The following is a 23,560-nucleotide window of genomic DNA, read 5'->3' as shown; positions in this document are numbered from 1 at the left end:
GGGAAAAGTCTAGAAAAGAGTGTCCTCATTAACCAGCTATTTATAAAGTACTCAATAGACACATGCTTTCTTCCTTATAGATTGCTTTGCCATTTGGGGAACAAAATACATGTTTGCAAACAGAAGTTAACTTCTCCACATATCCAAAAGTAAAGACACATTCTCTTTTTCGTGTTACTTACCGGCCATAAAGTATAGTGTATAAATAAATACAAAACTTGTCAATATCATCTCAAGTAGTAAATCAAGCAAAAGACTTCCAAAGAAATAAGATGACACTCTGTAATACCCACTGATGGACTCATGTCTATAGAATAAAAATATACACCACACATGCCAGGTTAGTTTAAAAAGGCACAGCCAGGGGAGGGGAGGGGGGATAGTAGAGGATAGGAAAGGTAGCAGAATACAACAGTTACTAATAGGGCATTATGTAAAATTGTGGATGTGTAACCGATGTGATTCTGCAATCTGTATTTGGGGTAAAAATTGGGAGTTCATAACCCACTTGAATCTAATGTATGAAATATGATATGTCAAGAGCATTGTAATGTTGTGAACAACCAATAAAAAAAAAGAGAAAAAAAATAAAATAAAAAGGCACAGCCCAGATAAGATGCTCTTCAGACTCCTGCTGCCACCAGGTCTAACCCTGCAGCTGCCCACAAGCTCTGTGCTCATCCCCCCATGTCCTTCCCCATCGCAGGTGAATCCTCTCTGGGACATCAGCCCCATACTATGAACCTCTCTCATGGCAGCACCCTTCCTGCTTCCATCCCCTCTGGCCTCACATTACCCCTCCAGGAATACAGAGTCTGCATTTCCTCATTCTCCTCGGAGCCTCTGCTTTTCCTCTGAGGCTAGCTCACTGGAAAGGGCTAATATCAGTGGTAATAGAGGCTTGGTAAAAGAGGCTTTTCTGGCTTGGCTTGGCACTGGGTGTATGCCTGTAATCCCAGAGGCCCTCAAGGCTGATACAGAAGGATTGCAAGTTTAAAGCCACCCTCAGCAAAAGAGAGGTGCTAAGCAACTCAGTGAGACTCTGTCTCTAAATAAAACACAAAATGGGCATGGGGAGGTGGCTCAGTGATCAAAAGCCTTTGAATTCAATCCCCAGTACTCCTCCCCTCCAAAAAAGAAGCTTTTCTTCCTCCCACCAGTGAATATGAAGGTGAACTTGTTATACTCATGACAAAGAGAGTCTCCATCCATAGCTTTGATCCTTAAAGAAAAGAAGGGATGAGTACAGCTGGTGTATCTCCCTGTGTACTTGTAAATATTAATTGTGCCAATATCAGTATAATATTAAGCAAACAGTAAAAGAACAAAAGAATCATCTCTATCCAACATAGATGAAGATCCCAAAACCTCTTTTCAAATCAATTCTTATGTTGAAGCAAGAAAATGATCATGCCTTTCAACAAGATACCCTTGTCAGATACCAAACCTTAATCTTTGCTATTCCTAATGCCTCTCTTTCCAAATTCCAAACTCTTTCATCACTACCTTCATTCCTTCCCTCTGTGGTGATCCCACTCCTGGGCATGTAGGCACGGGCAAATCTCCTCCATCTTTGAAAACTACAATGAACAAAACCATCCTGCTTTTTCCTGTAAGGCTGCCCTCTGGATCTCTCCATTCTTTGATCCACTCAGGGCTGCGCTTGGCCACATACTCTTTGTAAACTTCATATCCCATCTCCAGTTTGATACTTAACACTTAAATATCTACCAAATCTCCTGAATTTTCCTAGAGAGGGACTTTATGACCTATTACTTTCTCAAAACCAAAGACAATTCTCAACCCTTTTATTCCTCACTTTCTCTGCAAAATGGGGACTTGCTGACCACACCCAAACCTTGATACTTTTTTTCCCTTAGTAGCAGACCTCATATGCTCTTGGTTTTCCACTCCATTGAAGACTGCTTTTCTCAAATAATATTGGTAAACTCTATCTACTTTAAAAGCTTTTGTTGTACAAGATAAATAGACACAATTTAAATATGACAATTTTAAACATAAGATATGGGAAAGAAATGAGAAGAAAATAAATTTTCCAGTTATCCCCATTATGAAATCCTTGGCCCAATTCTGGATGTGACCAGTTTGCCCACCAGGCTGCAATGCCCCTTCCATGAACAGAGTCCAACTCACACAAACCGCTTCTTCTGGATCGTGAAGAGATCCACTGCCAATGTTCTTCTGCGACACAGGTAGACCATCAGGAAGAAGAGCATCAGTGCTCTGTCAAGAGAAAATGGGAATAAAAGCAGCTCAGTCAAATCAGGGCTCTTAGGCTGGTTTCTTTCCTCAGAACTCCTTCCAGAAGTAATGTAAAATCAAAGACATTTTTTTAAAAAGTGGAACTTTTCCATTTAAATAGACAGGAAAGCATCACCCCATCAGGGCTCTCCCTGAGTGTCCTCAGTGGTGCCCTGGTTACTCCACACTATAGTACATATTGAAATTTCTGTGTGGACTGCTGTGCACTGACTTATATTCACTAAAATTCATATGATAAAGAAATAACCTCCAACGCAATACTACTGGGAGGTATATTTTTAAATTTTATTTATTTATTTATTTATTTATTTATTTATTTATTTATTTTGTAAAGAAATGACAGTGGAATGCATTACAATTCATATTATTACACATATAGACCATGATTTTCATACCTCTGGTTGTATATAAAGTATGTTCACACTAACCCGTATCTTCATACATGTACTTTGGATAATGATGTCCATCACATTCACCATCATTTCTAACCCTATTTCCCATCCCTTCTCCTCCCACCCCTCTGCCCTATCTAGAGTTTATCTATTCTTCCCATTCTCCCATCCCTACCCCACTATGAGTCAGTTACCTTATGTCAGAGAAAACATTTGGCACTTGTTTTTTGAGATTGGTAACTTAAGTAATGAGGTTTAGGCAAGGTCATGAGAGTGGAGCCCCCATGATGGGACCAGTGCCCTGGTAAGAGCAAGAAACCCCAGAAACTCTATGCCATGAGAGATGCAGGGTGACGGCGCCATCTATAGGCAGAGCGGGACCCTCACAGGAGCCACTGCTGGAAGAGAGCTCTGAACCCAAACTCCCAGACTCTACAACTGAAACAAAACAAAGTTTTGTCCTGTAAGTCCCCGAGTCTGGTGCATTGCTATGACAGCCTGTGTTAACACTTAGGTTATAAAATACTTTCACCTTGAATTTAACTCACAAAAATCCAGAGTATCATTCCTAATGTATGAAGAGAAACTTTAAGTTAGATAGAGCTTCAAAGGGTTAAGGTATTCAATTCAATTTGGTTTTGAAGTAAAGTAACAAAAGAGTAAAGGCATGTGGAAAGAAAATGCCAGAACTACACAAGACCACAAGAAATCCTGGACACCATCCTTGATTTGGAACAACCACCTTCCTATGGGGTTTCCAAAGTGATAAAAAAATCAAACTGATGTTTACTCATAATAAAAATCAATTAGATCACCTGTGTGAAGACTGTTAATATGTATATCAGTAAAATAATTGAGGGTTAGAAAGAAAAGTGTTCGGCTAGTTTATATTTCAAGTGAAATAAGGATTCCATGGGAGTTTGCCAACATCCTTAAAACATGGGCTTCCCTGCCTAATCAGACACCTAAACTGATATTACTATAAACATGTAAAGAGAGGATATATGTACATCATTTAAATTACTTAAAAACAAGAGAAAGTTTTTCAAATGTAAACACAAGTGAACAATTCCAACTGCCTTAAAGAGTTTATAGAAAACTTTTTATTCATGCACATGAGAATGTTTATTTGAAACCTATACATCATCACGTTTTCCCAGCCTATATCCATGTTATAAAAACAGCTATCCTCCCTACAAGCAGTAAGTACACTTTACTTCATTCATATGTGGGTGTGAATGTGTACTTTCAATTTAAATAAACACTCTACATCACCTCAAATCACCCACTTAAGTCCATCCTTTTCCACAACAGCCTCTCATCAACAGAAAATTATGGTGCAGCCTGGCTTCTCTAGAGAGATATTTATCGCACCTAAGAAATGAAGAACTAAGAATGCAGGCTGTTTTAAATATGAAAGTTCATCAATAATTAAAAGAATAGAAAATAGTCAGGTGCAAGAGACAAACGGCCAAATAAGTTTTAGTACATAGTAAACCTAATATCAAGCTGAAGGTCCATGGGGAAACAATGGAATAGAAGAAAAATTCAATTAAATTTTTTCTCACATTTAATGATACAGTAATATTCATAATTCTGAAAAAGGAAACAGTAAAATCCTTTCTAAGACAGAAGATGATTTACTTCATAATAAACAGGTTTTTATTATGAAAAATGTTTAATGCACTCAATGATTTTTAAGGTGGCAATTCATGTGCCATGTATAAATACAGATCAGATTTATTTTTATTTGTAAATTGACAAACTATACTCATACATTTGTGGGGCACAAAGTGAAGTTATCCTTCAAGAATTCAATGCTAGTTGGGTATGGTGGCTTATACCTGTATTCTCAGGCACTCAGGAGGCTGCATCAGGAGGATCACAAGTTTAGGGAGGCCCAAATCAACTTAATGAGACTCTGTCTCAAAAAATGAAAAAGACTGAGAAAAAAACATCCCTAGAGAGTAAAATGTCAAAGAATAATGAAATGAGTCTATTATGGAGATCCATTACTTTTAAAGTTCATATACTTTAATTTCCATCATTTTTATGGTGAGAACATTTGGAGTTTATGCTCAGCAATTTTGAATTCTACACTATTATGTACTGCATTCACCACCCTGTTCAATGTATCTCAATAGAAAGAAGATCCTATTCTTCCTGCCTTCCTGAGATTTGTACTTTTGCCCTTCACATACACCATTCTGGCATACACCATTCTACTCTGTCTTTAAAAGACTAAAAGTGTCAGAATTTACATATAAGCAAGAACATGTGGCTTTTGTCTTTCTCAGTCTGGATCGTTTTACTTAGCATAACGTTCTCAATTTCGTCTATGGTGTCACAAATGGTAAAATTCCTTTTCCTGTGGCTGAACAGCATTCCCTGGGGCATTCACCCATTTTCCTTATCTGTTTATTAGCTGTCAGACACTTAGATTGATGTCCAAATTGACTATTGTGCACAGGGCTACAATGAACACGGGAGTGAAGATCCCTCTTCAACTAATTGACTTCAAATATTTTGTGTGAACACCCTGAAGTGGGATTAATAGATCCATTTTTTTTTTTTTAAAATCATCATTTTCCTAATTTGTTTACCTGTCAAAACAACACATTAAGGCTATAAAGTCAAAGTGGCTCACGCTCTACACAGGATTCAAACCCAGTTCCTCAGTTACATAGGTAAGAGGAATTGCTAAGATACCACTTGATTCCAAGAACAGTCCTAAACCACTGGCCTTCACAGCAATGTCAAATGAAGGATGGATATTCCTGTCCAAAGAAAGTTCTAACCCCTGGTTCCAGAGAAGAAGCTGAGACTTCATTTTCTTACCCAAACAGTCATCACTAATCACCTGATCATCCAAAGCAGAGGTAAATGAACCATACACACAGAGGCTACTCTCACATAGTCCAAATATTCTAAAAAAGTAGGTAATGATAGTCAAAAATGCAAATTAAAATAATGTTAGTGTCCAATTTCTCCAGAAAACATCTGAAGAAACGACTACACTCATGAATTTCTCTGAAGTTTTTGACCTAAAGCTGTGATGGTCAGGTTTTCACTTCTTTCAAACTGCAGTTGATGACAGATTCCTCAACACAGTCTTCTTGCTGCACAGTATACATGTTTCATGGCCTCAAAACCCTGTGATTCTGCTGATCTTTGTTAAGAAATAGCATATACACAGGGTACAGACACTAACAGTTGTAAAAAAAAAAACAAAAAAAAAAAACCAAAAAACAAATCCAGAGATCTCTTCCTGAAGAAGGTAAAAAAGTGACTTAACTCTGGAAAACAAATGTAATAGTCATCTTTTTGTAAGAAAACACCATCTACTTCAACAAAAAGGAAAATTCACTTTAATAAATAAATTGAAATAAAGAATTTTTATGGTTATTTTTCATTCAAAAACAATTTGCCTGTATCCAGAGTTCACTTCAGGCTTTTGGTATGCATCTTGCTGCTCAAACACAGGAGGCTTTTTTAAAAACTGACATGTCTTCCTTTTCTTTTTCTTAGTCTTTTCCTTTCCTCCTTCCCTACCTGTGGGGATCAAGATTAACACTGTTTCTCCCCCAGGATAGTTGTCATGTCCTTCAATTCTTGGGTTCAATTCCCAGTACAAAAACAAAAACAAAACAAAACAACAAACAAAACACCATCTCATTATTTGGATCAGAATCAGCATCTGGGACAAAGATCAAGCTCCAAAGTTCTCAACAGTAAAATGGAGGTGAGACCACCCACTTCTCTGGCCCTTGGGAGTTAACATTAGCTATAGATGTCAAGCATGAAGCTCAGTGCCTAGTGAGAAGTGCTTCTGTATACATGAATTGTGATGAGAACCATGAATTCTGAAATGTTGAGAATCTATGTTTAGAACATGAGCAGCTGTTTAAAATGACACCTAGGAATAGAGTTTTAAGGGCACATTATGACTGAAACAAGAAAGGAGCACGACACTAACGTAAGTGCTTTCCATACAGAGTTAGGAACAACTGATTCCCATCCATACATCTTACACTCCCAAGTCATACAAACACCAAAATTGAGGAAACTCACAAACCACCAAAGAAAAGACAGCAAAAGTATATTTGAAAATCAAAAACATCTCAGCATAAAAGGCATTATGAACTGAGTGCAAAAAAAACTCCCACAAAATGGAATAAAATATTTGTAAATCATATATCTGAAAAATGAATGAATAATCCATAACTATAAAGAATTCCAATCATCATCAACAACAAAACACCCCAAAACCAAAGAATGCAACTTAAAAATTGGCAAAGGACTAAAAACAAACATCTCTCCAAAGATCATGTGGATCTCTGTTATTTGAAAACAAAGTAAGTTTTTGTGAGAATGAGAAGATATTGTAACTTTATTGCTGTTAAGAATGTAAAATGCAGTAGGAGAGGCTTTGGCAGGTATTCAAAAAATTACCACATGACCCAGCAATTCCACTGCTGGGTATCTGCCCCAAATGACTGTTGAAAGAAAGATTCAGACAAGTGTGTGCCCACCCATAGCAACATGACTATAAGAGCTCAAAGGTGTAAGCAACCCTGATTTTCAGCAATGGATGAGTGGATAAATACAATGTTGTTTCTACACATATATTATTTGGCTTTAAAAAAAGTATATAACCCATGCTTCAACTGGAAGAAACTTAAGGACTTTATGCTGAGGAAAATAAGGCAGTCATGAAAAGACAAGTATTGTATGACTTCACATTGATAAGTTTCCTAGAATGGCCACATTCAGAGACAGAAAGTTGCAGATGGTTGCAGAGCTGGCAATGATGAGTATGGGTAGTTACTCTAAGGTGGGTTGAAGATTCCACCTGAGAAGATAAAGAAAGGGTCTGCAGTTGGATGGTGTTGACAGGTGACAACATAAATGGACATTTTGGTACTAAACTGTGCACTTCAAAATGGTTAGGATATGTCCGTGACGTGTAATTTACACACGTACATACATATGTGAAACCGAAAATTAACTCTTCCATTCACGTTTCAATACACTATCTGATCCTACCCCATAATAAAACAGCAATGTTTGCCATGTATTGTCATAAATTCAAATTCTGAATAGATTTTCATTAGTTACATCAAAGTAAGAGCATTTTCACAAAATTGAGATTCAATGGGACTTCATAACCCACTTGAATCTAATGTATGAAATATGATATGTAAAGAGTTTTGTAATGTTTTGAACAACCAATAAAAAATAAAAATAAATAAATAAAAAAATAGAAATTATAAAATTCAAAAAAACAGAAAAATAAAATTGAGATTCAAATTTACTTACCTATTTCGAATTTCAGTGCAATCATCTCTCAGCAAAAGGATAATGGTGCCTGTGACCAGTCCCAAAAACAATGTGACAATTATCTTTTCAAAGAGAAAAATGAAAATTAGAAAGAAAAAATTTCAATTACACGTAAAACTTATTACCTAGTCAAATCTCTCCACTGAAATACACACTTTAAATGGATTGGCCAGAGTAACTGGGAATTATCAGACAGTGGTTATTATTAAAACATTTTCTAAATTAAATTGAGAATGTCAGGATTCTGTGTTCTGGGTACTGAGAGGACAAGACAGCAGATGACTAGACGAGATAAGAATCTTCCCAGTGTCTACCAATCTCTGTCCACAAATACCATACAGGGTAGTTGTGTGAGGAAGGCATATGAGGGAGATGTTTTGGGAACAAAATAAGAATGCTGACTTAAACTGAATTTTCAACTTTCATGCCAGTGAATGTGTACAGCTTTAAATTTCAAGAGATTCAAATTAAAACAAGATGACTTCACTCTAATTGTGAGAAATAAAGGAAATTTCAGGGCTGTGGATGTAGCTAAGCAATAGACTGCTTGCCTACCATGTGCCAGACCTGGGGTTTGATCCCCATCACTGCAAAGTAAAGAAATACATAAAATTTTAATGCCACATTCAAATTCTAAGAATGGAATTTTGAATGATAAGGAAGAAGTGGAATGCACCTAGCTAACATGTGGGGAATCACCACCAGCACAGGAAAAGTGCATTGTCACTGTCACCAAAGTACTTGGCCAGATGGGGTTACCCAAATCCTCCCATTACCATCTCCGCTCATATTTCTTGTCTTTCATTCCCAGCCCCTGAGACTTACAGATAACTTGACACACCTGAGCTGCCAATTCTTTGCCTTTCCTACCCATCTTCACCTACTCAGTCTATATACCTCCCAGAGAAAATGGAATAATATTACATTTCCTCTTAGAATAAAAACTCTCTTAAAGGTGCTTCAGTTGGCAAAAGATCAGGGTTACATTAGAACATATTTTATGTAAGGAATTCTTATAATTATGTGAGTTAAATATAATAATACAGGAGATAGGAATGTAAAGAAAACTAAATACCTACCAGTTATCTTGCAATAATATCTCAATATTACAACAGTATCAAGCCATGAACTAATTGGTAATGGATACTTGGCAAAAATGCAGGCAACATGCAAAGAAAAGAACAATGAATTGTAAAGAATAATTTGTGAAGACAGGACTCTGGAAAGATTAGTGAAATGTTTCACCTATGAAATGTCCTTTGCTAATAATACAGAAATTTGGGGTGGGCATAGGAATCCATTCCCCTGCTATATACCCCAAGACCCTCAGAATCTGTTCATTATTACAACTAATCAAATTTCCAAAATCTATGCTAATGGCTCTACCAACATGCAGCATGCGCATCTATGCAAGAGTCTATGCTTTCCCATTGTATAACTGTCAAGATATTCAGACTTCAAATTAGACACTCTGCATCCTTCATTTCTCTTGCATTCACACTTCATTTCTTTCACTGACTGAATATTATCATTTGGATATTCCTTAGTGATTTTTAGCCAGTTTTCAAATATATTGACAAAATGATGAATCCATGATCATTCCATGCTTTTAAGAAGTTCACATGTATTGTATCTTCTTGCATGAATAAAAACAAAGCCATTGAGTAAACTGAACATTTCACAACAGAGTAGATGAACCTAACTATGAGCTTTTTGTATATGTACAAATGGTCTCTGTTCAAAACAGATGAAGATGAGAAATTCCTCAACTATGTCATTCTCCCTTTTTCCAGAAGTATTTAAACAACACGTCTCAAGATATGGATTGATGGATATTTGTAGCTTGCACTAAAAAAATTAAAAATTGAATGCATAATATTTCGCAAGAAGAGTGAAGCCGGTGGTATTACTATTCCAGAACTTAAACTATACTACAGAACAATAGTAACAAAAACAGCATGGTATGGCACCAAAACAGACAGGTAGACCAATGGTACAGAATAGAGGACACAGAGACAAACCCACATAATTATAGCAATCTCATATTAGACAAAGGTGCCAAAAACATATATTGGAGAAAAGATAGCCTCTTCAATAAATGGTGCTGGGAAAACTGGAACTTCACATGTAACACAATGAAATTAAACCCCTATCTCTCACCATGCACAAAATTCAACTCAAAGTGGATCAAGGACCTAGGAATTAAACCAGAGATCTTGTGTCTATTGGAAGAAAAACCAGGCCACATCTTCATTATGTTGTATTAGGCCCCAACTTTCTTAATAAGACTCCTATAGAACAAGAATTAAAACCACTAATCAATAATTGGGATGGATTCAAGCTAAAAAGCTTCTTCTCAGCAAAAGAAACAATCAGTGAGGTGAATAGAGAACCTAAAGAATTGGAGCAAATCTTTACTACAAGCCCATCAGATAGAACACTAACTCTAGGATATATAAAGCACTCAAAAACCTTATCATCAAAAAAAAAAAACCAAAAACCAAATAATCCAATCAATAAATGAGCCAAGTACCTGAACAGACACTTCTCAAAAGAGGATATACAATCAATCAAAAAATATATGAAAAAATATTCATCATCACTAGCAATTAGAAAAATGCAAATCAAAACTATTTGCATAAGATTACTTATGCAAACTAAAGATTTCCACTCACTCCAGTCAGAATGGCAGCTATTAAGAATATAAACAACAGTAAGTCTTGGTGAGGATGTGGGGAAAAAGGCACACTTATACATTAGGACCGCAAATTTATACAGCTAATATGGAAAGCAGTATAGAGACTACTTGGAAAACTTGGAATGGAACCACCATTTGACACAGCTGTTCCACTCTTCCGTTTATACCCAAAGGACCTAGAAACAGCATACTACAGGGACATAGCCACATCAATGTTTATAGCACCACAATTCATAATAGCTAAATTGTGGAGCCAACCCAGATGCCCTTCAGTAGATGAATGGATAGGGAAACTTTGATATATATACACAGTGGAACATTATTCAGCACTAAAAGAGAATAAAATCATGGCGTTTGCAGGTAAATGGATGGATTCAGAGAATAGAATGCTAAGTGACGTAAATCAATCCCCAAAACCCAAAAGCTGAATGTATCCTTTGATATGAGGATGCTGTCTCATAATGGCAATGGCGCTCAGAGCATGGGAGGAATGGAGGAACTTTAGATAGGGGAAAGGGGCAGGGGAGGAAGGAAGGGGGTTTGGGGGTAGGAAAGATGGTGAAATGAGTTAGACATCATTACTATAAGTACATATATGAAGACACGAATGGTGTGAAAATATTTGGGTACAACCAGAGACTTTAAAAATTGTGTTCTATATGTGTAATATGAAATGAATTGCGTTCTGGTATCATATATAACAAATTGGAATAAATAATTTAATTAAAAAATTGAATGCATAGTCAAATATTTAGTATGCAAATATAGGCAATGAATCTCAGAGAGATTAAGGAGAATGTTGTCAAAGTAGACTTAAATGAACAATAAACCTTTTTTTTCAAATAATCCATTCATTCCTATACATTCCCAACATATCTGGTTAAATGTCAAGTCTGAATCATGTCAACAAATAACTAGTTTACAACAAAATACAAAAAATCAGGCAATAAATTAAGGAATGTCACCAGGAAAGCATTAGTTTTGATTTGAATTTTTCTAATTGCTAGAGATAATGAATATTTTTTTCATATATTTGTTGATTGATTGTATATCTTCTACATTTAAATAACTCCATTTCACAAAACTTACAAAAATAAAAATCATACAAGATTAAGGACTCAATGTCAGAGCCAGGCATGGTGGCACATGCCTGTACTCCTGGTGTATTAAGAGGCTAAGACAGGAGGATGGCAAATTTAAAGCCACCCTCAGAAATTTACCAAGGCCCTAAAACATATAGCATCACCCTGTCTTAAAAAAATGTGAAAAGGTGTGGGAATATATCTCAGTGGTATAGCCTCCCAGTGTTAAATCCTCAGTACCAAACAAAACAAAACAAAACCCCACTTATATCAAGGATCAGTAAACTATGGGCCAAAACCCAATAGTTTGGTTTTTCCATTTTTTTTTACTTGGGAGGTAAAAGGTCAAGAATAATATTTCTTTCAATAAGAATTTCAAAATCAGTGTCCTTAAATAAAGTTTATTGGAATGCTGCAATATTCATTTGCTCATATGTTAGCTGTGGCTGCTTTAATCATGAAATGGCAGAGTAGACTTTGTGAAACAAATGAAATATGTGGCCATGAATCTGAGCCTTTACCTAAAAGGGTTTGCCTGCTCCTGAGCTAACATTTCAACATTTAAAATCCTGAACAAGGTTCTTCCATTATGGTAGAGACTATTGCTTCCCTGAACATTGCTGGAATTGCTTTTGGAGAACCCAGTTCAATGATGAGACAAGTAGGCTGAATGTGCTATCTGGAGGCTCTGGGCCTGCTGTTTGACTCTTAAGGAAGCCAAGGCTCAAAACACTCATAATCCTGATGTAAAAACACCTGTGTTCTAATAACATCTTGCCCAAAATACCATATTTTTCTTGGATAAGACACTTAAAAATCAGTTTTAGAGACATGTAAGAAAAGCCTAATGAATAAATCACTTTGAAGAATCAACTTATTATACTGCATCTTCCTGTTGAACAATGGGCTACCAAAGTTCATGCATCTAATTGGCCTGACATTTTTCCAAATGATGTCAAATTGATGATCTAAGAATAAAATTTTGTCCTTGAACAATGGGACACAATGAAATGCCAAATCACATGGACTAAAGAAGTCTGAAATAATGAATATCATCACTGAAATGGGGATGCAGGCCCTCAGGTACACCTGGAGAGCAACAATACTTAAATATGAAAATGTGGTGCTTATGCTGAGAAGTCAGTTTATTAAGCCAACAACATGCCATATCTTAATACACAGAAATGCAATGATTGACAATGAAAATATCAATAAAATAATAACCATCTAAATTGATTTCCCTCCAAATGTTGGACAAATTAATTGAAGGAACAGTGTTTTGTGTGACATAGGGATTAAGATTAACTAATAAATAGGCCAGAGATATAGCCCAATAGCAGAGCACTGGCCTAGCATGTGTGAAGTTCTGAGTTCAATCCTCAGTATTGCAACAAACAAACAAGCAAACAAAACAAAATAAAATAAAAACCTGGAGGACTGAAAACACCTACCACACAGTAGATCAAAAGGAGAAAAGAACACCATCATATCTTATTTAAGGCAATTAACCCCACCATGAATATTCTTGTTGTATCTGGTTACTTCCTGTGCATAAACCACACATACTTTGAGTTATCTATTGCTTTGCCAATATTAAAATCTCTCAATGATGAGTTTCAATCCTAAGGAATAGCATTCTGCCTACAGTCTCCTCCCTCAGACAGTGGACAGAACAAACTACCTTCAGGAATATAAATGACACTGGGTTCCTTCAACACCTGATTTTATTGGCAAATCAATCCTCTTCTCCCTATTTTGAGCCTTCTCTCTTCTTCATTTCTATGATTTCTCTCTTTCCTTCTGCATAGTTCATCCTACCATCTGACATAGTCTGTATTTTCTTTATTCATCTATCATTTCCCTTCCCTCATATGGAAAAAGATCTACACAAGCAGAGATTTTTATTTTTACTTATTTCATTCACTAGTGTAGTAGAGTCTCCAAATGGAACACATGATATTTCAATGTATCTTTGGAATGAGTCAATAAATGACAATGACAATGGACAGCTCTCAGAAAATTCCATATGTGGTTGATATTATCTGTCTGAACATTTTTAACAAATAAAATTTTGACTAACATTATCCATTATAGTTATATCTACTACATTATATCTACACACGATAATTATATATATATATATATATATATATATATATATATATATATATCTCATCAACATTTTTGAGTTATATAGTACAAAAGCCACTTAAAGAGCTTTACATGAGTAAAAACTCAATTGCTTTTTACCTGTTGTGTTTCTCAACTTTTCACTGTGACAAAAATAAAAATTTAAAATACCAAGAAAGAACATGTTATGGTTGGACATTAGATGTCCCCCCAAAGCTCCTATGATAATACAGGAAAATTCACTGGTGAATGATTGAATTGTGTAATCTAATTTGTCTGTCCTAGTTTGAATGGACTGACTGGGCACTAACTGCATGCAGGTGGGCTGTGGCTGAAAGAGATGAGTCTCTGGGAGTAAAGCAGAGGGTGCCCTGAAAGCATTGTTCTTCCTGTAGCCCTGCTCCCTCTCTCTGCTTCTTGACCCCATCATGAGCTGGACAGCATTTTATGCTGAGCCCTTCCTCCATGATGTGCTGCCTCATCATGGGCCCAGAACAATGCAGTCACTTCTCTATGAATTGAAACTTCTGAAGCCATGATCCCCAAATAAATGTTTTTTTTTTTCCTCTAAGTTGTTTTTGTCAGGATCCTAGTCACAGCAACATGAAAACCAAGTAAGAGAGAAATTTTATTTTGACTCACAGTTTTAGACATGTCAGTTCAGATTCTGATGGTTTAAGAGTAAGGTGGGGCAGAACTTCAAGGCATGTGGGTGTGGAGGCTGATAGCTGCTTATCTCATGGCAGTCCAGAAACAGAACAAGGAAGGTGTCAGGGACAACATAACACTTCCAAGGCAGGCAACCTTGACCTACTTCCTCTCACTAGATCCTGATTGGTACAGCTTACATCACCTCCTATAATGTCATCAAATTATGAATCCATCAAAGGATTAGTCCATTGATTATGTCAAATGATACAGCCACTTCCAAAGAGCCCTACCTCTGAATATTGTTCCTTTGGAGACCAACCTTCAACCATGAGTTTTGGGGGACTATTCATATCAAAGATAATACACTAGATTGATTGGCTGTTTCTAAATTACAAACGGAGGGGGCGTGACAAATAAATGGAAGGATGGGTGGAAGAAAAAATAATCCTGCATAAGTCCATATTAGAAACAAATAGCTCTCAGATGGGTATTTCACAGCATAATTGGAAGAATTTGTCACTTACCTCATTTATACAGTGCTGGGGATTACCCGCAAAGCTTTGGAATGAACGCTTGGTGAGACTAATAAGCTGATGACCAAAGGAGGTGACATAAGGAATCTCCTTCCTGACCCAGCACCTCTTATTCTCATCCCTTTTGAATTCATGCAGTTCAGTTTTTATGTCTTTGTAGAAAGTGGACTTGGCAAAATTATTAGCTAATTCTTTTATCTGTGAATCATCTGTTTTTGAAGGCATTTCAGTCTTGTTAGCTTTGGAATGGAAGAGGATAACAGGTCACAGATTACTGCATAGAGTACTAACTCATTATAAACAAAATACTCCTGATTTCACAAGTTTTCTCTTGACCTTTTATTTGACTCCTATATTTTGAAGCTTGAGTACCAAAAGGAATTAGCATGTACATTCACAAATAAAAATGCCCACAGCACTCACTGACAATGTCTATATACTCATCACATTAATATGTAAATTCACAAGGTCATGTTTTCATGAATCACCTCTTTGCTAAACCTCGGGCAAAAAATGTGAAAATGTGAAAGGTTCACATACCTTCATGTTCTTCTGACTCTCTCTTTATTACACCATGAAAGAAGTCCAGGAATATTTCTGCAGGATTAGTGTAGGATTCACAGGGAAAACCTACAAAATAAGACACCCCAAGAACTCAAGCTGATAGTCTTGGAAGGTAAAGAAGACTTACATGCAGAGGATGCTGGAGGTGAGGGGTAGGGAAGGCAGACTGAACAAATTTTTCCTCATCTTCTTGCTCTCTTCTGCCCTCTCTAATTTATCCTTTCCTCTTCTTTATTCAATCACATAACATTTCAACAACTGTCTCTCTCAGGCAAAAAAAAAATAAACAAAACAAAAAAATGTATTTCAAACTATTCTTGGACTCTTCAGAACATTTTACATTAGGGCTTACCTTTCATAAAAATTCAAAATCCAAGCAGCTATCAATATGCTCTACTGTTTATTAGTACTTCTTCAAAAATCTAAATGTAGATCCTAGAACAGATATTAAGTTTCTGGTGAACTGTGCTCTCTGAGTTCACCTAGAGAATACTGGAATAGCAGTAGCTATGTTAGCAGATGTTGCTTTGCAACCTACTAAATTTGGAGTTCCAAATGACCATCTCTCAAGCTGCCATAATTCCAAATAAACATCAAATTCCCAGAGAAGCATTATGGAGAGAACATGACAAGCACAGCAAACCTGACCTCTCACCTCAACATCTAAATTTGGCCTGAGCTCTGACTCTTTAGTTCATATTCCCTGGATTCCCAACTCACATGTGTTTGATGTTTTTTTAAGTGACAGATATTTAATAAAAACAAATTAAGAAGAAATGCTTATTTACAACTTCAATTGGGGTCATGGATAAACATCTATAATCGTATTCACAAACCCTTGAAGTGAAGCAGATAGGTAAACCATTAAAGAAATCAGAGTACTCAGTCTGAAATAGAAAGAACCAGACAGACCAGAAATTTTGGCCCATTATATCAGTTTCAGGGCCAACCATTCAAGACTTAAATATTCAATTTAATGTTTCTAAGAAATATTTCCAGGAGCCCTGAAGAAGGCAGAGCAAGATTATGTGTCAGGGGAAACACTGCAATATCACAATCTGTTACATGTTTAAAAAGGCAATGGTTTGGAACTTTTCAAAAAAGTTCAACTGACAGAATACTAAGTGTGAGTCCAACATGTTAATTACTGAACTTTCAGGGAAAGGTCAACATAACTGAAAAGGAGAAAAAAGTCCCATGAAACACACACACACAAACACACACACACACACACACACACACACGCGCACACACACACACACCATGCATATTCAAATAAGACAGGAAAAGGGGAGAGACCTGAAAAACAAGCAAATGCTGCAAAATGAAAAAGAATTCTGGCATTGAACTGACCAAAGATGTTTTAGAGTGGAGGCATCCCAGTTAAGTCTATGCAAGATCAAAGAGCATTCCCATAGCACTCCTGGGGACTCCTCTGCTTTGCCAGGAGTCTATGAATGAAGGATCTAGGGCATAAAATGTTTAACCGCACCTGCAGACTCAAAGTACTCTAAAGTCCTTTGGGCAGGACCGTGATACATTAGTTCTCCTGAGGCCAGTATGGTGAGGCTGTCAAAGAGCTGGAAGATAGAATAGCGAGGCAGATGGATGGAGAAGATGATCGTGCGTCCCTGCTCAGAAATCCTAAGTGAAAAAGGAAAACAATAAATCATTAATTATCTGAACCTTGCTGGTACGGTGGTGCGCGACTATAATCCCAGTGGCTCAGGCGGCTGAGGCAGGAGGATCAAAGTTCAAAGCCAGCCACAGAAAAAGCAGGCACTATGCACTCAGGGAGACCCTGTCTCTAAATAAAATACAAGATAGGGCTGGGGTAATGGCTCAGTGGTCAAGTGTCCCTGAGTTCAATCCCCAGTATCCCCCATCCAAAATATCTGAACCTTGCAATATTTTGTAAAATAGTTATTTCTGCCAGTAGAGCTTTTTCTCTCAGTTCACCTTAGTTTTCTCTTACAAATTTCTCATCTCAACTCATTACATACATGGTAGTTGAGAATATTTAAATTCAATGCTTTTATTAAAAGACTAAAGAATCTTAAAGTTTATTGATTTAGCAGTCTAGAATTGACTAGAAATTGGTGAAAATGCAGTTTTCTAGATAGTTTTCCAAGACAGTGAATTCAGGGAAATTGGTATACAATCTCTGGTGGTTGGAATAGAGAGTCCATATTATTAACAAGTATCTTAGATTATCGTATACTCACTTTTGAAACTAGTTATCAATGAAGTATTAGAAGGATGGTCATATACAAATTTTCATTGATCATTTAAGTATCCTGGCTCTTTAGTAATTGGTTTTCATCCTACCTTAGTAATACATAAATACTGTTAAGCACTTTGAATGTTATTTAGCACTTAGCTATATGTTTTAGAGATAAATTGAATTTCCACAATGTTTTCACAAGGCTATTATAATATTAGTATTTTCTTCTTTTGAAATATAAAGTTTAAAGGCCAAGTAACTAACCAATGGCTTACGGTTACTAAGTGGCAAGGATGGAATCTGAGTCTGGTTTGATTTTATGGAAGAAACATTTCTCACCTACCTGTTATAGGAATTATTACTTATGGGTATAAGAAACAAAGGCAAAAAAAAACTTTCCCAAACTGTTTTGTAAATATTTTATGAGGAAAATTACTTCAATTTAAGAATTTGATAAGCACCTAGTATATCTAATATATCCAAAGATGATCTTCCTCAAAGAGAAAAAAGAGATAAGGTCTATAATTTCAATATGATTGGATTTGAAGAAGTTAATGGCTCCTTATAAACAAAAAAGGGAAAGTGATAACCCATTCTGGAGGTGATAAAAGTAGAATATCCAAATTCTCAACAATAGTGAGCTAAGAAAAGAGATACAAGTGAACAAAGTGTGAAGTGAACAAGTCTAAAATTCAAAAACTATAAGAAGCCTTTCTGTGTAACACAACAAGCAGTGTCTGTCTGTATGCTTGTGTTGCAGTTGTTTTGGGTGAAGAAGATAACTAATAGAGAGGACCAAACAGGACCATGTTGAACCCTTCCACAGGAAACTGGAAATTAAGTCAATTGACAATAAGAAGCTGAGAAAGGACTGGAAGATGGACATGGGATACCTGAGAGCTCTAATACTCAAAGCAGAGTCTGAGGACTAACTGAATCATTGTCAGTAATTCTTTAAAACTACTGTAGAGAACTTTGATTCCTTCCAGGAACCTAGAGAAACAGGATCTGCATTTCAACAAGTCCCAGGTGATGAGTATGCTCAGCAGTGCTCTGTGAAGGACTGACCAAAGCTCTGGGCATGAGGAAAGAGGACTGTGTGCTAAGAAGAGCAACCCACAAAGAAAAGGTCAGTGAATAAAAATATCCTACATATGTTCTGTAATGGGGCCTGAACTCCAGACCCGTGTCTTGGCATCTTATATGTGTAAATGACATCTTAAACTTAAGAAGTTTAAACCCATACATATCTTCAGTTCTTGTTGTTTCCTCTCTTGTAGCATAGACACTTGCTCAAAGAGTCATGGGCATCAGAGGAAGCAATGTTGTGACAGAAGGGAGACCATGAAAGTAGTGTGATTGGCAGCTTAAAACAATGGGGCAGAGGAGTTTCTAGAGGTGCTGGACAAAGGGAGAGACCATAGCTACCGGGAGACTGGCTTCCTTAAACAAATAAATTGCTGCATAAGAAAGTAAGTACATATTTTGAGATAATGAGAGTTGAATATCTCCATGTCTGAAGTCACTTACAAATGTGAAAATGGCAAAGACTAAAAGTAAGACAGAGGTGTCAGATTAGCATCAGAAATGTTGTTATGAGTTCCTGGGCTTTTCAATATATTCAATAACAGAAATAGCAATAAATATAGATATATCTCTACTCATGCATGTATTTTTAGGAAGCATCTATGTATACATATATGTGCACCACACTTAGACAATAAAGGCTGTGTAGGTTGCATGCCCAGGTGTATTTCACTGAGAACTCAGCATCCTTTCATGCCTGAGTCAGCTCATACAACATGCACTGGGATAAACCCTGCAGAGTGCCACACCATTAACTTTTCAGATTGAAAAAATACAGGAAAAATATATTTCTGTAGAGGATCCCAAAAAGGCAGGAAAAAGAGACAGTAGGGAGAACTGGGGAAATTTGAACAGCCCTGATTGGATACTGGCAAAGCAATATCTGTGGAGTGAACTGTGGAGTGCAGATGATGGCATGTCCTCCCTGATTGGAGGTTGTAGTAGCACATAATGGCAGAAAAGTCTACGTGGGAAACAGCAGAGAAGAAAGGAGGGGCTGCATATGGAATGAAAAGTAACAGAGGGGAATCCAGGTGAGAAGAGTAAGATTTCATCTGTATTGTTCTTAGATACTTTCTGTCAGTTTGAAATATGTTTATATTTTTAAAGATGATGTATAAATCTCAACTATTAAAAAATTTCCTATAAACATCCCTTCCCACCTTCCTTCCTTCCTTCTTTCCTTTCTTTCTTTCTTTTTTTTTGGGGGGGGGGGCAGGGATTGAGTACAGGTACACTCAACCACTGAGCCACATCCCCAGCCCTATTTTGTATTTTATTTAGAGACAAGATCTCACTGAGTGCTTGGAGTCTTGCTTTTGCTGATGCTGGATTTTAATGTATGATTCTCCTGCCTCAGCCTCCAGAGCCACTGGAGGGACCCCACCTGGCCATTTTTCTTTCTTGATAAAGGAAATCCCATTTATTTAGTTTCATTCTTCCACTTCTTCAAGCCCCAGATCTCAGCAGTCATTGTCTTAATCTTCCCATCCCAGGTGCAAATCCTGACTTGATCCTATTGGTTCCCTTGAAAACAGAAACCACCTTCTGCTCACCATGACCATTCTGGTTGAAGCTCAGCAGCTCCTTCACTGGGTCTTCTCTCATCCTTGCCTAACTGCACAGTCTTCCCCACAGCCATTGCTGTGCTCTAAAACTCTCAAAATATCACTATGTCCCCTAGTGAAAGGAGAAGCCATACTTCTTTGATAGTCTATGAGATCCATGAAATCTGCCATCAGCCCAACTTCACTTCACATCCTAAACACATTTCATTGGCTGAACTTTGTCTTCCCCAAACTCAGATGTTGAAGTCCTATTCCCCAGTGCCTCAGGATGTAACCACATTGGACATAGCACCATCAAGGAGGTCTTTAAATGAGATCATCAGGGTGTCCTCATATGACTATGTCCAGTTAGGAGGAGATTAGGACACAGACACACAAGGGAGAAGGTGTCATTTACAAACTAATGAAGAAATGACCAGAAGACACACTAGTTTCAACTTTCTGTCTCCAGAGATACAAGAAAATTTTTTGTTGTTGAGCCCCCAATCTGTAGCATTGTTGTGACAGTTCATCAGGCAACCTCCACTCCCCTTAGTCTCTGGGTCTGTCCTTCTGGCCTTGCTGATATTCCACACACATAAGACATGCTCTATCTCAGGGCCACTGGCTGCTTCTTCCAGCCAGAACACTCTTCTGATTTATAGCACATCTCACTCTCTCCCAACTCAGGCGTAACATGCTTGTGGTCTTCTCTGACCTTCCTGTTTAAAACGGCTCCCTGCCCTCACCATGACCTTACTTCCCTATGTGATTTTTTCATCATTCTTGATATACTTCTTGTTTATTGACTGTAATTTGCTAAAAAAGAAGGAACACTATTTTTTTTTTTTTTTAGCTTCTGAATCTCGTGCACCAGGAATACCAGTACCTGGAAGTGATCAGATAGTAAACAGATGAAATGTAATGTTGCCATAGCATTTACCTTTTTAGGAGTCTGATGACATCATTAGCTGTTCTCCCATCTAAGCCAGTTGTGGGCCTATCCAGGAACAAGATGAGAGGATCAAGGATCAGCTCCATTCCTATACTAGTACTTTTTCTTTCTCCTTTAGATTTTACCTAAAACACAAAATATTATCATTTTCACAAATTTTCATCATCACTATCTTTTGGTGAATTAACCACCAGCAGTTCTGCTAGAGACACTTTACCTAATTTTCCTCATTATTCTGAACAGCAAGTAAATGAGACATAGGAGAAGGGGGAGTTAGTTTTCACTCTAACTACATGTGGAAGCTGAGCCCCAGTGCAAAGTTCTCAAGTGATTGCACCTGATATGAAGCTCATTATTTTAATAGTCCTGTGAATTCCTCACCAAATAGTTTTAAGAGAGTAAGTTAAACACTAAAAAAAGAAAGAAAAGAAAAGCCTATAAAATGGGGAAATGACTACTAAGATAGGAGAAGAGCTGTTCTCAGTGGAGCATGCCTGCAATCACAGTACTTTGGGAGGCTGAGGCAGGAATTCATGAATACAAAGCCAGCCTGAGAAACTTAGTGAGGATCTGAGCAACTTAGTGAGGCCCTAAGCAACTTAGTGAGATCCTGTCTCTAAATAGAATATCAAAAAAGGGCTGGAGATATAGCTCAATGTTTAAGAACCCTTGGGTTCAATACCTAGTATCAAAGATAAACAAACAAACAAATAAAATAGAAGGAAATATAAGGACACTACCTATAATGATCTTTTACAGTGTTGTGACCACTTCCTACAGACACACCATCTCCACAAAGGATCCCAATTGGATTGAAAAAAAGAGAATCACCTTGGAGCAAGAAACATATACTACCCATCATACCATATCCACATCTTTTCAATTTCATAATTTTTCACAATAATTCTTTCTACAGTTTAAGGTACCTCAGAATTGCTCATTCATCTTTTCAGAAAATCCCAGAAGAGGGGATATTTCACAGGGAAACTGGCCCAATCTTTTCACCAGTATATGTGTGGAAAGGGAATAAAGAAGCTCTGGGGGAGGTAGGAAGTAGCAAACACATCTAGAATTTGGAGTCTCTAAACATATCATTATCGAATGCTTCTTATGGCCCTTGATTAGTTTCCATTAACAATTGTACTATAAAAGACATTTGGGTAACTAGTTCAAAGTATTATTTAAATGTCTAAATATACCACAATGAAATCTATTATTCTTTATAATAATTATAAACCAATAAATAAGGCCATTGGGAACAATTACTGAAATGTGAATGGATGTAAATATAGTCATAAAACAGTTGTTAATACAGAGACCTTGTCCATTTTTTCATTGATACTGATATTGGTAAGGTAAGGAAATGTGCTTATTTTCTTATGTTAGTAGGGGAGAAAAGGGGGAAAATGAGCAATCAAAGTGAATGATATTATTACTAATACAGTGGCATTAATACTTTAATTATTAGGTAATTGTTCATATCATTAATCAAACTATTTTTTACATTTCTGTTATGTTCAGATCATAAAGACTAAAAAATAAATTATTTCAATCAATGAGACTTTATGATTGTAAGAAGCCAACAACTTTGAACATTTCCCCTGGAAAACTAAGCAAACAACCAATGGAAGTGCCAGCTTGCAGCTAAATAAGAGAGTAAAAAAAGTGCTTTCCTAGAAAGACAAAATCAGTTTAAAAAATAGCAGCTCCAAAGTAAACCTGACTCAATCGCTCAGCAAACAAAAATGGTGAAAGGTGGCTCCTACACCACTGTAACTCAGGAGAGATCCACAGCCAAGGAAAGGTGTTCATCTGCTACAGGTCCAAACCCCTCTGAAATCCAAACCAAGATTCAGCATCTTTGTTCTTTACCTTGGCATGGTTTACTATAAAAAACTCTAACATCAACTTTGATAATTTACAGAATTCGTTAAAATGAATGAGAGTAGTGACCCCAACAGCCAACACTCTACCTTCAACCCATTTGAATGTATTTTATCTAATGGTTTAAAGTATTATTTGGTGTCAATCTTCCTATCTTTGTTTTCATTTCTCTGGTTTATACTTGTTATTTA

General features: G+C 36.8%; 1 protein-coding gene across 1 annotated transcript in view; it reads right to left on the bottom strand.

Moving 5' to 3' along the window:
• Positions 1 to 2,150: 2,150 nt before the first annotated feature.
• LOC144251244 (broad substrate specificity ATP-binding cassette transporter ABCG2-like) overlaps positions 2,151 to 23,560 on the bottom strand; it is a 38,164-nt gene continuing 16,754 nt past the window's right edge. The window contains exons 5-10 of the mRNA XM_077794270.1: positions 21,474 to 21,610; positions 17,166 to 17,317; positions 15,650 to 15,739; positions 15,101 to 15,348; positions 7,995 to 8,077; positions 2,151 to 2,244 (exon numbers count right to left, since the gene is read on the bottom strand). Of these exons, the coding sequence (XP_077650396.1) occupies positions 2,151 to 2,244; positions 7,995 to 8,077; positions 15,101 to 15,348; positions 15,650 to 15,739; positions 17,166 to 17,317; positions 21,474 to 21,610 (804 nt within the window). The remainder of the gene's footprint in view (positions 2,245 to 7,994; positions 8,078 to 15,100; positions 15,349 to 15,649; positions 15,740 to 17,165; positions 17,318 to 21,473; positions 21,611 to 23,560) is intronic.

Source organism: Urocitellus parryii (assembly GCF_045843805.1).
Source record: "Urocitellus parryii isolate mUroPar1 chromosome 10 unlocalized genomic scaffold, mUroPar1.hap1 SUPER_10_unloc_3, whole genome shotgun sequence".
NCBI classification, from domain to species: domain Eukaryota; kingdom Metazoa; phylum Chordata; class Mammalia; order Rodentia; family Sciuridae; genus Urocitellus; species Urocitellus parryii.
Note: the sequence above shows the minus strand (reverse complement) of the source record. Positions and strands in the feature narration are given on the sequence as shown.